The sequence below is a fragment of the Branchiostoma floridae genome, chromosome 10 (genome assembly GCF_000003815.2).
Source record: "Branchiostoma floridae strain S238N-H82 chromosome 10, Bfl_VNyyK, whole genome shotgun sequence".
Lineage (NCBI taxonomy): Eukaryota > Metazoa > Chordata > Leptocardii > Amphioxiformes > Branchiostomatidae > Branchiostoma > Branchiostoma floridae.
The window spans coordinates 9,701,564-9,717,895 of NC_049988.1; the positions used below are offsets into that span (position 1 = coordinate 9,701,564).

The 16,332-nt window shown below is 38.9% G+C and overlaps 2 protein-coding genes across 3 annotated transcripts in view; one reads left to right on the forward strand and one right to left on the reverse strand.

Annotated features, from left to right (window-relative positions):
- Window positions 1–1,794, reverse strand: part of LOC118424011 — a 30,118-nt gene extending 28,324 nt beyond the window's left edge. Inside the window, exon 1 of the mRNA XM_035832406.1 lies at window positions 1,618–1,794. Coding sequence (XP_035688299.1) covers window positions 1,618–1,626 — 9 coding nt within the window. The 5' untranslated portion in view covers window positions 1,627–1,794. The remainder of the gene's footprint in view (window positions 1–1,617) is intronic.
- A 1,582-nt stretch (window positions 1,795–3,376) lies between these two features.
- Window positions 3,377–16,312, forward strand: LOC118424040 (sterol O-acyltransferase 1-like). 2 transcript variants are annotated; one of them, XM_035832485.1, is made up of 16 exons: window positions 3,377–3,526; window positions 7,015–7,097; window positions 7,318–7,439; window positions 8,039–8,092; window positions 8,862–8,969; window positions 9,483–9,622; window positions 9,916–10,046; window positions 10,440–10,509; window positions 10,811–10,907; window positions 11,379–11,424; window positions 11,902–11,994; window positions 12,488–12,622; window positions 13,358–13,456; window positions 13,938–14,073; window positions 14,850–14,992; window positions 15,763–16,312. In XM_035832485.1, the coding sequence occupies exons 1-16, from the start codon at window positions 3,400–3,402 to the stop codon at window positions 15,823–15,825; spliced, it is 1,647 nt and encodes a 548-aa protein (XP_035688378.1). In that variant the 5' UTR covers window positions 3,377–3,399; the 3' UTR covers window positions 15,826–16,312. The 2 variants fall into 2 exon arrangements, with proteins under 2 accessions (XP_035688378.1, XP_035688379.1); XM_035832486.1 differs by having other exon boundaries at window positions 3,389–3,526; window positions 7,018–7,097.
- The last annotated feature ends 20 nt before the right edge of the window (window positions 16,313–16,332 follow it).

Below are 16,332 nucleotides of genomic sequence, written 5' to 3' on the forward strand. Positions count from 1 at the left end.
CCTGATATTGTCGATATTGACGAAAAGGGAAAATATATCAGTCGCAACTGCCACAGTCGCAACCAGAGAACAGTGCGCCCCGCACAGGTGATGCAGACAATTGTTTGATCGCTTCATGCACGTGAGTTTATAATTAGATCAAATCTAAGCTCTCGTCGGTCTTGGGTCAGTTTACCATAATCGTAATGACCATGGGGACAACTCGAACATAAAGGAAATGTCTAAAATTTCTATGAGTCGGAAATATATATGACATAATGCATATGATATGATTTTTGTATGATGGCATCTTTTTGTTGATAGCATATCATGATACGATCTTCGAAAGAGCCTGACACGTAGAGCCGGCAAGCAGGCCGAGATAATCATACCAGTACTCACGCTTGATTTGAACTTTTCTTGTAATACTCTTGTTGTCATGTGTTTTTACAGTTAAAGATATTATAGGAAGGTATTCAACAGCTAAGTCCACATTTTGTTGCTTAAAGAAGCACAAAAGCGGCCAGGCGGTTATTCAAAAGAGACACAAGTGAAAAATCGTACGACGCTGGAAAAATTTTGAACATCATCCGATGCGTTGCGATGGCTGATTTTGCTTACGATTTTGCTGCGATTTACTGCGCTCATCGTACGATATGCGGAATATACCATCGCAAGAAATCGTACGCGCTTTGTGACCGGGGCTTAATCCTCACGGGTTTTACTATGAAATTCAAGTGATGAAAGTAACGCACATTTTGTTTAAGATTCTGGAAGTTCCACCGTATGCGGATTTCCGACTCGGTACATCAAAGTTTCCTTCGGTACTCTTGGTACTATATTCGGAGCCTAAAACTTACACACATACAATGTTTTCCTGTATTCCTTTCTGCAATACCTTGCTATGTTATTTTGCACCATAAGCGATGTTCATAGGTGCCCGCCCGAAAGAGAGATGGTACATAGCTTGTAGATATAGAATCAAATGTGATACATCTCATTAATTGCACCCCGGCCGCGATAACGTTCGGTACAGGTGTTCCGGACTGTGTGATATAGTCGTACCACACAGGCTTCGAAGTTGTATCACACAGGCTTCCATCGAATAATTCGAACATACACTGCGCACGATACTGTCAAAGTACGATAATTATCTAATTCAATGTTAAATGTAGATTTCTAAATACATATAATAGATAGCTAAGGTATGTGTTATCATCAGCGTTAAGGTACTCAGGAGTGGTCGCTGATGAGTTTTGGGGGGTGTTTTTGGTGTTTCAAACATACCATTTTAATTAATGCATGGACGTTGTTTTTTTACGGTTGTACGTCATCGATTAAAGATAATCTATGCAAATTAGTATGACTTCATGATGACGCGATTAAGAATTATATGGCCGCGCTCATTTTAAGACAAAAATGCTAGAAGATGTTTCCCTTGGCTTGCACTACGATGATCATTAATGAAATTTCACAAAAAGTTACATAATTTTGACCTAAACCGGTACTTCTCACCATGCTCAAACTGAATAGCTGCGGCATTTTTATCATATGTTGAAATGCTGATTTTTTTTCCCCTGAATTTACATAGATAATTTCATTGATGTTTAACCAAATTACAACCAGGAAGACACCCACCTCAAACATTTGTGTAGCACCTGGCGGCCAGCCGTGCCCTCAGCCCACATGGTTTTTGTTCACGGTGACGAAAAATAATCCTGGTCACGGTACCACGTGCCCGAATTCAATAAAGGAAACGCAGATATATCTTATAAGTCCACAACAGGGGCCGCCTTCCTCGACTGCGAGTAGTATGCAAGTATATGTAGCTATAATGAGCAAATCAATGCGATTCTCAAAACAACGCGACGCCGTGTGTTTTGATCGTCGACCATCTTGGAAATTCAGTCCAAGCCTCGTACCCAGGACACTGCGTGATAATCTAACCTGGACAAGAGAGGAATAGCTGGGTTCCAATTCCTTCATACTTTAAACCGTTTCGTTATCAAGCAAAGCAGAGAATTAGTCTAAACATGTTTCAGAAATGGCTGGGGAACAATACGGCGATTTTAGCAGGGCAGGTAGTCTTTTACGGCCCTTCTAAGATATTTGGTCCAACCAACAACTTCTTCCAAATGGAGTGATCTAATTTTTTATGAGATGACAGAGAAGTGGTTTGCGATGCTATGATTTTCAGGAGGGCGGACACATTCTTACGGCCCTTCTAAAATGTTTGACTTGACTTGACTTTATTCAGATCCACAATTACAGCTTGACAACGTACAATCATAGTTCTGTGATCCTTATGGTCTCAGTCACGTATTACTCCGTTCAGAGCCAAAAACTGAACGGCTGCCATGGACGCGTGCCTTTTAGTCTCTACCAGACTCCGGATCGCTGGAAAATCGTAGAAATGGAACAAATTATAATAGAGAGGAATATAACCGGCCAGGGAACAGCTCGCGATCCTAGGATCCGTCGATCGCGTGCTGTTCCCTGGCCGGTTATAGTCCTCTGGCGGGCTTACTCCTCTATTTGTTCCATTTCTGCGATTTTCCAGCGATCCGGAGTCTGGTAGAGACTAAAAGGCACGCGTCCATGCAGCCGTCAGTTTTTGGCTCAGAACGGAGCAATACGTGACTGAGACCATAAGGATCACAGAACTATGATTGTACGTTGTCAAGCTGTAATTGTGGATCTGATCGTCGATCGCGTGCTGTTCCCTGGCCGGTTATATTCCTCTGGCCGGCTTACTCCTCTATTTGTTCCATTTCTGCGATTTTCCAGCGATCCGGAGTCTGGTAGAGACTACGTGCCTTTAGCGGTGAGATATTCCCTTCCAGCCAGTCCAATTTGAAGGTAGATTGGTGGAAGGTAACTGCGTGCAAAGTCCTACACAGTCATACGTTCTGAGTGGTACAATACGCCATGCCATTCAGGTGTACAGGTCCTCTTCAAACTCACTTGCACTCAACCTGCTTTTGATTCATTACACTTTTATGGCGATAAAAAGAAAGTTACAATGAATATCACGTATTTTAAAAACATTTGCAGCAAAAGAAATAGAAAATCAAAACTATCTAATTATACATCAAGCTTTTACCAAAAATTGTGACGATCCGTCAAACTTTTCTTGAGTTTATTGTTTTTCAAAGTCTGAACTTGACTAAACCCGGAAGCTGCTCTCTGGAAGAGACTACTTTTACACATTGTTGACCGATGCGTTAGACATCCTTTAAAACATTATTAAACTAACGAATACATTATGTTAATTCTTTACAATGATTCCGCTGATGAATTGTCCTTTGCTTGAATACCGTTTTACTTTAACGTCAGTAGTTGAGTATGATAATCCATATTATTGTATAAAAGAACCAGGAAAGCTTGTGCCTTTTAGTTGACAACTATCCCCTTACCTGTATGGTAAATGGTTTAGTCCAACCAGACGTGGCCAAGATGGAGGTCGGGGGAAATTTTGAAAGAAGTGCTGAGGACGGTACCAACGATTTAAGGCTGAGAAAAGTTCTCCAAATGGATGAAGACACAGGTAACCTCTCACAACCATACTGCTTTATAAATACACCACCTACTGTGTTTGGGTTGTGTACGACCAAGAAGGAAAACGCGGTTTTGTCCATACAAACATCGTTAATAGCTTGTGCCTCTTGTTCAACCGGTTCTTTTATAATTTCCCTCTTGTCGTATATTTTCTCCCTTTTCTTTTCAGAGGAATGTAACGTTATCTAATCATGGAAAACACGTTAACTTCCACATTTTCTCAAACATGACGTTACATGTACGTAATCATTTTACTGTATCCGGATGTGACTGTGACTCAGTTCTGTGGTAGAGTAGTCTAGATCTCCAAGTAGATGTTGGGAGGTAACGTTAGACTTCAAAATTATAACAGTTAACGTTTTATATTCAGATAGCCGTGGTTCTCTGGCTGCAAGTCATTGGTCTCTAAGCAGATATAGGGGGATTGTTATGTTTTCAGTATTTTTCTGACAGCAAGCTATCAATCTCCAAGCAGATATTGGAGTGAAGATCATGTCTCTGGTTCAAGCGGTATATGCAACTTTGCTGCTTGACCATCTGGATCCATTCCGTGGAACTGTGAGCCGTGGATCAGTTGGATCCCAGGGTTGGCTCAGTTCGGGAATGTTGTAAGGGTGCTTGCTTTTGTCTTTCAGAAGGGACGTGAAATGGGGGTCCCATCAGGGGTCTAGCCAGCGTCCGTTTTTCCATCAATTGACGGAAATTTGCTGCGTCTGACGGAAAAATTTTAAAACCAATCCGTCAACCTTGACGGACAAAAATCCTTGGTGGAAGCTACAGGCGGCTTGGGGACTCCGTCCACGGCCGTAAAAGCCACACACTGTTTGTTTTGCTATTGTTATGATTGTTGACAATGTGTGTCGGCGCCCTGTTGCATACGATAATCTCATTAAAACCCGTTTTTCAAGGTCTCAGTTCAGTCCTTCTAATTAATTTTTGCGGTTTTCACGACGACTGTAATTGGCTGACGGAAAAACATTTCGAGCTGGCTAAAGCCCTGGGTCCCATGTTCGAGAAGGGGCCTCGAGCTAGCACACAAAACTGCCTCAGATTGGGTACCTACTGGCTGCAATGATAACTACTAATAGGGTGAATAACATTTTCCAAAGTTGCCCTTGTTTCCTGCTTTCTAACTTTTTCATTTAATGAAAAAAACTTGAGATCGAATGGCTTCATTGGCAAGAGGTCCCGGGTTCGAACCGTGCCATGTCACTGATCTTGTGCCATTGGGAATGGCACTTTGCATGACATTCCCACTTCGCTTAAATGAAAATGAGTACCTATAGCTAGCTTCGGTCAGGGACATCCATCGTATAGGACATGATGAGCAATATGATGATTGTGGGCACTTAAGGAAGAAAAAATCAAAAAGAGAAGCCTGAGGCTATTGACAGGATCGTCCAGTCAACAGTGCAAAGTTTTCCACTGTTGACTGGACAATCCTGTCAATAGTCACAAGCAAAAGAGAAAAAAGCTTTTTTGTGCATTATGGAGACTATTGGTTTTGAGAATGTCAGCTGTTACAGACCAGTATTGATCATGCTTTGTTTGCGCAACATCACCTGATGGTGGTATGTGTTTACTGTCTGTCATCACCTATCAACCTTTGAACTTTACCAGCCTGGCTGTGGTCTGGAATGTCAAAGGTCAATTGCTCTTGACTAATCTTGTAGAGAGATAAGTCTGATTTAAAAAGATATTTTTTAGTCAAAAGAATCAAGCTCATTTCCTTAAGGCGTACTAGGCAGCCTATTATGATTTCCTACATAATTCTCTTCGCCAAGAAGAGTATGAGATTGCTTACTTGGGTCTGTATGTAGGTCAACAGCATATAACTCGAGAAATTGTGGATGGAACTTTGTGATTTTTGGTAGGTGTGTAGCGGTTGTCGAAAGGAATGCCAAGTTTGAAAACGGTTTACCTGGCGTTTTCCTACGGTACTGTAGCGAGCTTGGTATGTTTTTTGCGGTTTGTTTTGGGCAGCATAAGTCAAAATCTAGCTGGGCGATTTTCACGAAACTTGGTAGGTGTGTAGCGGTTTTGGAGAGGAAGGTCAAGTGCGAAAATGGCTTACCTGGCTCTTACATAAGGTGCTGTAGCGGGATTTGTATGTAAGTGCGTTTGTCTGTATGCAAGATAACTCGAGAACCCTTGAATGGATCCTGACTATATTTGTTAGGTGGATGGGGGTTAGGAAAACGAAGGTCAAGTTCGATAATGGGCACCCTAGTGGCTGCCTAAGGTACTGCAGCAAAACTTTTAATTTTGACACTTCGTGTTCTGGACATGCTGTGGTCATGATTTTTGAGTGGTAGATAGCCCTTGGAACAGAGAGTAACTGCTGTGAGTTTGGACCCCCTAGCGGCTTTTTGGGAACTGCAGACACCGATTTCCGTTCAAACTTTGGACGAGGATAACTCGAGAACGTGTAAACGGATCATCAGGATTTTCAGTATGTAGATAGAATGAGTGATGACTTATACAATGTAATACTAATTATGCAAATCAGTAGCTAATTTGCATAATTAATGAGGAAAGTTCATAAATCCATTCCAACAGCATATAACTCAAGAAGCTGTGTATGGATTTTCATGATATTTAGTATTTAAGTAGCGGTTGCGGAAAGGAAGGTTGTGTTTGAAAATAGTTGACGTAGCATTTTCCGTTAGGACGGTAGCGGGCCGAGTGCGTGCGTCCGTTTGTTTGTGGAATGCATAACTCGAGAAGCCTTGAAAAAATCCTGATAATATTTGTTAGGTGGGTACGGGTCAGGAAAACGAAGATAATATATATGATAGTGGCCCCCCTAGCGGCTTCCTAAGGTACTGCAGCAAAACTTATTAACAGAAATAAACTGTGCTCTATATATCGCATTTTGACCTATATCTATGGACACAGCTGTTATACAGATGTTTTGCTGGAGCTGGACGCCCTTACACTGGGGACAAAGTCTTTGACAAGCATGAAATTCTGATTGACCAGGGATGCTACCAGGTCATCTGTCAGGTCACAGTCTGGTTTTTGGTAATATCTGTGTGTTTGTGAGGAACATAGTTCATGCAGTCATTTGCTATTTAGTAATACATGAACAAGACCTTACAGTATTAAATAAAGACATGATTATTTGGCGAAGAGATGGGTTCGTTGAAAGTTCTAGTTCGTAAGCTGTCTTTTCCATGCAATTTGAAGCAATTTGCAGCCAACCTTTTTGTTGTTGCCTTCCTTGATTTCAGCATAGTAATCTGAATTCAGTGTAAAGTGTTATTGATACCTCCCACGTAGACACATTTTTGAATTCAGCTCTAAATTGAATTCTCCTAGAGTCCCTGCCAGTACTAGCATAAACCATCATAGTGCTATTCAAGATGTAACTGAATCCAGATCCTGAAAAGCTCATATTTTGACACCTTCAGTTGACATTTAACTCTTCCTTAAGTTGTTACAGTTTTTGTCAATGCAATTTTTTTTTCATCACAGAAGATGTTCAAAGAGCAGGAGGGAGCCTATCACAGAGTGCAATAAAACAGCTAAAGAGGCAGAAATTGCTTGACAGAATACAGGTGGGTGACTTGCAAACATTTATTTAATAATATACAAAAGATTGTTGTCGTTTGTAAACTTGCTCATGGTACATTCTATCTGTTTACAGTAGCTTGCATAAGACCCTTATACCGTGTCCAGAAAAACAATGTATTTCTAAACTCGATAGCCAGATTCTACTACTTAGTGTATGATATTATCTGTGATTCTAATCTTTGGACTTAATTGTTGTACATGTAGAGCAAGAGGCTTGACTTCCTACGCCAAGTAGACAGCCAGCTGGGGGAACTGTTCGATGAAGTTACCCAGGAAGTCGATACTTTCCAACAACCTTTCACCAATGGGAATGCCAATGTGCAAAGGTATACTTGAGTTCCATGTGTAGTATTACAAGAAATATATGGTTACTATATGGTTTGCACCATTTGTTATCTTAGTGTCATTCAAAGTCTTAGTAGACAACATGTGGTATGTGTCACAAAGTTCTTTATTCATAACTATATATAGTATTAACACGAGCCGATGTTTATATAGATAAACGTCTGTCACCTTCCTCAGGGAAATGTCAACTGCTATACTACTTTAAAATGCAGAAATGTTAGCCATGGTTTTATGTTTGCAGTTTTCGCGGTGCTTAAAACCACTGCGAACATTTTCCCATTATAGTATGAGTAATAAATAAATAGTATGGGATTGCTGTCAATTGTCAGTTGTATATTCTGATTATCTTTTTTGTCTCTTTGTTATCTTTGTTTTTCATCTCTCTTGGGTACATGTACATGTATGTAGACATACCTAATTCCTCATGTCTTTACTTCATGTTCTTGTTGATGATTTAGATTGTAACTTTGCTTTTTCTTGTTTCTGACTGTTAATGCTATAAATCAAAAGGTTGCAAACATTTTTGTCATCCATCTGTATCATGTTTATTTTGCAATTATCCTGCCTTTTTTCTCCGTAGGGATTCGAATTCCAGAGGACAGAAGACATTTGTACCACGAGATTCCATTTTAACGTAAGCTTCGTATACATGTATAAATTTGCTTTAATGCTTTTGTTTTACTTCTTGTTTGTTACCGTATTTGCCACAGTTTTGCCACTGTTTTTTAATTTGACAATATTTGTCCTTCCTGTCAATCTGTCTTTCTGGTTGGTTCATCCGGTATGTCCGTCCATCCGTATCAATGTAAATGTGTAAATTTTTAAGCATCTTGCTAACCAACCGATTTGCCTTGAGCAATTGCTCCTCCTAACCAACCACTTTTTCTCAGTTCCCTGAGTGGTTTCTGAGGCCAGCTTTGTCTATCAGTACCAAATGCATTTAGGTTACAAATATGACTACGGGAATAGTGCAGTGCTAGAAATGCACACTTGCAAATGCAACCACATTTTGCTTAGCCCAACTTATTTTTAAGCCCAGGTAGCACAGTGCGCAACCTGAAATTTTCCCCCCACCTTATGTGCTTTTGTATTCACTTCTTTATAAGATAAAACATTAAGTAGTTACATGTAACTGGAAGAAAAGATAATGTATAAGTAGCTGATTGGAAGAAAGTAATAACTTGGAAGTGGGGCAACCTAAAATGTTCGGATGACACAACCTGGCTTTTGACTCAGGTTGCTGCCTGGGCAACAAGGCTGAAAAAATTATTTCGAGCACTGTAAATGTCTTTGTTATGCCTCTTAGTCATTATCTTTTCTATACAATCATGTATCATCTTCACTACTTCTGCCCACTATACATGTAAATAGAAACTGAAGATTACTGTTTCTATTCACCACAGAGACCTGTTTGAGATGCAGCATATCCAGACCATCTACCACATATTTGTGGCTATCCTGATAGTGTTGATGATCAATACCTTTGTGTATGACATTGTAGACAAGGGCAGGTGAGAATACAATACTTTCACTTTAGAATTGTTGTCTCTTATGAAATAAGTGATAATAGCAAATCCCATTGCTGTCATCAATAGAAATTTTTTATACAGATCACAAACCATCACAAGCAGTGGAAGAAATAAATATAATATGTGTTTCACTCAATGTATAAGCTTAAAATGAATTAAAGCAGTTATCCTCAATTGAGATGAAGAAAAATGCTTTTACAACGATCTACTGTTAGTTCAATGGCTTCACTACATGTACTTGAACATATTCATTGCTGGTTAGAATAGAAATTCATAATAATTTTTGATGGACTGTTTGATTCAAGACCATTCACACATTTCTAGTTGTGGGTCTATATAACGAAACCCTGAAGAACACATCTTTGTAGCCAGTGATTGGATGCCATTCTAATTCTAATGAATAATGTCACACAGTTCAACTGTCCATTTCGTTTTTTCCAGAAAGAAAGGAAAAGACAGTGCTTGTCTAATCTCCCATCTTTATCATGTTTTCAGCTGGATGGTGGACTTTTCAATGGTGTCCTTTGCGTTTGACAGGATGCCCATTGTTCTTCATACATGGGTCTACATGCAGCTAGCCACCATTGTTGTGTACTGTGCCTTCAACCACTGGGCTCACAACAGGAACACGTATGGTGGGTATAGATTCTGAAGTGTCTAATATATGTCAGGTAGCCGCTTGACAAAGGGAAAAGTTGATTGCCTTTCATTGAGATGTTCAGAATTTCTAGAGTTCTCTTTTCATATTTTAGAAAGCAGTCCTACAGAGAATTTAAACTTAGTGTATTTCATGTTCATTAAGTACACAGGTGCTGACTACCATGTTGGTGTCCATATTTCCATTTCAGTAGATTGTAGTTTATGGATGCCATCATGCTAAAATCAACCCTTAATATCTCAGCTTGACATATCATGTGTTGTATTTCAGGTACCTGGTTTGACTGGCTGTACTGTGCGGGGTATCTTGGTTATCAGGCTGGTTTTGGCTTCTTACCCCTCCGGCAGATCTGTTATCACAGTTTACCACCCACTGCTGCTCTCATTGTTGTCTGTGAACAAGTAGGTGCATTGTGTTTACTTTCCTTCTCTGGTCCTTGACACATGATAGCGTATTCTAAACAGAACTTTCTCCACTTCAGTATTGCACCTTTCCCATTTTGCCTTTTACTGTTTTCTGTCAGAACCCCTTTACATACATTGTACATGTACTGGAGTTAGGAGAGTGTGAAAAAAATGATATAATGTTATATACAGTTATTATACTTGTAAGACTTAGAATATTCTTTTCAAGGGTCCATGGTTGCTTACTATGTAAGTACCTTGTCCCTTTGTGCTCAGTGTTTAAAAAATTCAAATATTAAAAAAAAATGAATGCTTCTGCCTGGTTTATTCATTTCAATGTTTTCTTACTTATGAGTGGAGAATATTTTTTAATCTATCTGTTCTTTTCAGGTAAGGATGGTCATGAAAGTGCATTCCTTTGTCAGGGAGAATGCCCCCAAAGTTCTGAAGACCAAAGGAGGTAGGTACACATAGATTCTACAAATCAAATATGAGTAGTCTCACTCAAATACTGGGGTTGATATCATGAATTTTCAAAGGGATTTTTTACACTTTTACAACTTTTTAGTTTTTCTTCTTCTTAATTAGAGAATATCTAAGGAATTCGATAGTCTCTTTATAGAATAGGAGTACAAAGTGTTAGATTTGGAAACTTAGGGACAAACTTAGGGACTTTTGAAACAATAGGAGGATATCTTTTGTCTTTGATGGCAGTTTTCCTTCAGGATTTAACAGAGATTACTTTATCGTTATTCCTTCAGTTGATGGACCTAAACAGTATGTGATGTGTCCAGACTTTTCCAAGTACCTGTACTTCCTCTTTGCTCCCACTCTTGTCTACAGGGATGAGTACCCAAGGTAAGGCAACTGCTTACTTTGTAGGCAAAAGTTGTCTTTTCTCTTTACTGTCTTCCTTAAGACATTTATCACGTTGCTTGTAAACATTAACAAAATATAGCAGTGTTTTGACATAAATATGTCTTTCAGTTTGATGCATAATCATTTGTATTGAATTATCCTACTTAGCCACAAATAGTAGAAGAAGTAGCAACATTATTAAAAGATCTGTTCCTAAAAGTGTAATTGTAAACAAAAAGATCAGCTGTTGCATTGAAAAGTGGCACATAGGGAAATTGGCACACAATTCTACCACTAGCTGCTTAAAAAGCATCCTGATTCACCTCTGATGAGGTTAACAAAAGATGAAGAGATGGCTAGATAGGGGGTTAGATAGCATGGTATCATTGCCATACTTTGGCAACATCTTGACAATTGAAAATACAAGAAACACAAGGAGAATAAATGCTTGTTTATGTATCCCTTCTACAGGACACCTTCCATCAGGTGGAACTATGTGGTCAGCAACTTTGGGCAGGTGAGAGGATCAGATTTGTATGCAATAAACCAATTTGCTCAATATTCTTGGAAATTGCTTTTGGTATCCAATTCTAAGCATAACTGATGTATTTGTCTAAAGGTGACATCTCACTGCACTTGGGGCACGGGTGTGGCACCACATGGTTCAAAGGATTGCTCAACGAATTTTGGAGATAAAGAACAAGTTTTCTTATGTTTTGTGTATTTTGTTGTCTTCCAAGTCATACTTTTACGTATTACGCCATATCTGAATAAGTTAAGCACAACAGTGCTACAGTGAACAAACCCCGCAGTGCCTCACCAGTACCCCAGGTGAGATACCACCTCAAGATATCCCTTAAATGTCAGGTATCAATTGATAGTAGACAGTGGGAGAAAATAGGCAGATCCCATTGAAACCAACATCAGAGATGGATGTCTACAGTCATAATGTGAAGTTCCATTTCATCACGTATTGACTGTATGTTTCTCTCAGGTTGTGGGCTGCCTGGTCTATGCCAACTTTGTTCTGGTGCGCTTCATGATTCCTGTATTCCGGAACATCGGGAAGGAGCCAACAAGCCCCAAGGTAGCAGTTCATGTCAATTCACTATTATCTTTGTTGTTATTACAAGTAAAAACTGTAAATTCAGTTAGTCTTGCGGTGGTTTTATCCGAGGTAGGAGGGAAAAGGCTCAGAGGTTTGCTCTGTGTTATGAGTTGGAATAATTTTTCGGTACAGTAGTTTTGTAAGGGAGAAATCAGCATGAAAATAAATTGATCTTAACTTCATATCTATCATTCTATGCCCAACATGACCTAAATATGTATTGTGTTAGATAATTAGAGTAAAAGTGTGGAGAGTTTATACTATATACCATATGCTAGTAATTCTACTGTGTCTCGTTGAAGTTCTCTCTTCTGAAAACTCCACAAAAGTTTCACCATTTACAGTGGTAAATTAATGTGCCTTTTTTAAATCTTTTCTTTGCAACTGTGGGCTTGCTAGAGTTGGAACTGATGAAATAACTTTACACACAAATTCCACAAATAATTGGAAGAAACTCCTGGTCTTTACACAGGTGCTGGTGCTGGCTATATTTGGGTCCATGCTGCCGGGCATGCTGGTCCTGTTCCTTGTGTTCTTTGGTGTGCTCCACTCCTGGCTCAACGCCTTTGCCGAGATGCTGAGGTTTGCTGACAGACAGTTTTACAAGGTATGCTCTCAACAAGCATCGTTGCACCAAGTTTGTCAAACAGATTCAGTGTTCTGTCCCCTGGATTTTGAATGGAAATCCTGTCGAGGGCGGGAGAATCCTAGGGATCCGGGGGTATACTCCCTGGGAAAATTTTAAAAATTTAGACACACTGAAATGCTATTTACTTTGTTTTGAGGGTAAATATTGCTGGTAGACTACGTGCCAATTTTTTGTCTGTCACATGGGACGGAATGGACAAAATTTTTGTCTATCAGCAAAATTCCATCAAAGGACGGAAGGATGGATGCTGGCTAGAACTATGCAGTACTAGTATACGCAGAATGTCATTAAAAAATTGGAACCCTCCCTACCCCTACACCCATAAGTACATTGAAATGTGCCCATTTCTGTTTCTATGTAAGCACTATAGTAGGGCCTTTTGAATTTAAAAGTTTATTAACTCAAAGACAGTAGTTCATAGATGTAATCAATGAATTGACACTAATGTTTTGCAGTATAATTTGTATTACAATATCTAATTTTAGACATACATTTGTACATAATTTGAATCAACAGCTTGGAATTGATTTTTGTATTAATCAATTTGCATTTAGTTGGTGAATTATTATTTTTAAAAATATACCATCTCCTTTATTTTTATACGTGGAAGTTATTATCAACATTTTGTCAATATTGTTATGTTGATATCTTGTTTATATGACCATCTTTCATTATTGTTTTATCTGTTTTTAGGACTGGTGGAATTCCACATCTTTTGCTGGATACTATCGCTCCTGGAATGTAGTGGTGCATGACTGGCTCTACTACTACATCTACAAGGACATTATGTTGGTCAGTAGTAATGCAATGGTTTATAAAGTGTACTTCCTTTGGCTTTAATGCCTAAAATATTTAAACTAAGTTTGGAAAATCCTATTAGGTGGTCAGTACGATTATACATGTCTCTCATGTACATGACATAATAGCAAAACAAATGACATACACCTACTGTACATAAATAGTTTGAGATTTATAATAAATCAGATGTCTAATAGATTGTTGCTTTGAAAGCATGTTAGGTAGCTACATGTACATGTATAGGCAGTACAATACTTTCAGCCGCAAAATTTCAGGTTGCACACTGCGCTACTTTGGCCAAGCAAAATGTAGTTGCAAGTTTGCAAGTAGGTATTTCGAGCACTTTGTAAGTGAATACATTTTGTTTTTGCTTGCTGTTTGCTGCAAGATAACTGCCTCACATGTGAAGATTTAAAAAAAGTAGCACTCTAACGATAGATGGTACAACTTAAAGTATTTTATTTTTCCATTGCAGCTGCTTGGTTACCATAACAAGACGTATGCTGCACTGTCTGTGTTTGTCCTGTCGGCCATTGTGCATGAGTACATCATTGCTTTTGCCCTGGGCTTCTTCTACCCTGTGCTGCTGTGTATGTTTGGTGGCATTGGTGGTAAGTACATTATACAATGTACATCCATGTGTTTCTGCATATTTGCATCTTGGCGATTCGTACACAAAACTAACTGTAACTGTTTGTTAGAAGAATGAATCAATGTCTCAAAATTGCTCTAAATCGTATCCTTTCAAAAGAAAAGCCTTAAGTTAATTAACAATAATGTTATTTAATCTGTGATTCTAAAAGCATGTTGCTTTCTAAATGTACAAATAACACTTCAGATCTAAAATTGTAAAAATGTCAAGATGAGAGTAAGAGAGTAGTTGGCCATGGTACTATTAAATCTATACTGTCCACATTTCTGATATACATCCATCAATAGACCTGCAGTTCCTAAAACATGCTAAAGCCTGTGTACCTGGCAGATAAATCCTTACATTTTGTCAGTTAAACAGGTATGCAATGTATATTGATTACGAGGAAGATTTGTTGTGCTAAACCACAAAACAAAGACACAAACAAAGACACAGAAAATACACATCCTTGTCCAGGGTAAAACAAGGACCAGTATTCATCCATAAGTTTTATCAGGTTGGTAATACTATGTCACTGAATAAAGAGACTCTTTTTACACAACTATTGCTTTATTCTCACCAACATTTCGGGGACCATCTGTCACCTTCAGGGCAATTCTGACTGGTTCACATTGTACTGCAGGACAGGTGTCGCTGCTCACAGTTCAGATGTGGTCACAAAACGTTAAGTATTTACATGTACAGACAGCTTTATGCAAAGGACCAGTATTAATGTACATCTGTTTCCCTTTGCAGTGGTGCTGTTTTTCCTGGTGCCCCAGCAGCCCTCGCGTATGTGGAATATTGGACTGTGGGTGGGGCTGTTCATCGGGATGGGTCTGCTCATGTGTCTGTACTGTCAGGAGTGGTATGCCAGGATCAACTGTCCAAGGGTCTATGTAAGTATACAGGAGTAGCATGCACAGTCCAGAGGTTAGGTGTTGGAACTCTAGCTGCTTCTTTATTTAGCTGTTAATATATGAGCGATTGAGCAAAAAGCAGTATTCATCATCAGTAATGTGATCTGCTAATTTGAGTATCAATTTTTTAATCCAATTTACTGACGTCCAGGTAGGCACCAGCCGTTGATTACCCGGATATTAACAACAACAATGATCGCTCATATATCTAACCTGACACCCAGAAAGGTTTTCTTGTTGTGACCCAAGGAAGAATCAACTCTTCAGTGAGCTTCAGAGTTACTGTTCACCTTGGGATGATATTCACACCTCTAAAGCTATACTTAGTATAACATATGACATATGACATAATTGTAAATCTATATTTCAGTATTTTACCTGTTAACAGTTACATCGTGCTGAGTAATTCTTTAAAAGACAAAAAAAATCATACCAGAGCAAGACTGCTCTTTACTCTTAAGATTTATTCCCAGATATGGACCAGGTAAAGCCCAAAGGTTACAGGTTTCTCTCAATATGCATTATAATCTACATAGAAAGATTAATTTTTCATTATCATCATCAGTTGACATGCTTACACACAACGGGGTTATACTGCCCCTTGTGGGGTGATTTACCCTTTCGAATTGGTGAATACAAGACGGGGATGCGCTATGTCTCCCATCAAAGAAAAGATTTTTACAGAAACAGAATCATGAAAGCTTGTCCTTCTACTGTCATATCACAAACATGTTCATTTTGTTTTTCAGGATTCCTATGCAGACTACCTGATTCCTCGCTCTTGGACCTGCATGATGCAAAATGTCCACTGAAGTCCCAAGCACTGCGCCACTACTAGCATACTTGTAAAGTTATATACCTGGTCCAGCTTATACTATGTAGGGTGCTGCAGGTTGACAAGTTTCTGGGTTTGCTAAGCTAGATTTTGCACTGGTTAAGACATTTGTAGGTCATCACAATGTACAGCATATACTTATGGGTTTGTTAAGATACATTTTGCACTGGTTGAGACATTTATAGTTCATCACAATGCACAGAATACAGTGTCACTCAGAGATGCTTTATGGTAGAAAGTTAAGTCAATCTACAAAACTATACAACTTGATTTATAAATTAGCGACACATTATTGATTAGTCAACTTCGTTTCAGATGTTACTGCTGCTTTACTTCTGGAAGGGTACTTTTTTTAAACATTCCAAATACTGTAGAACATTAATTTGGATGACTGTTGGCATGCTTATAGGTACATCCAGCAATAATTTTGATATGTAGTACAAGCTCAAAGTAATTGATTTACATACATTGATGCCCTTTGGCT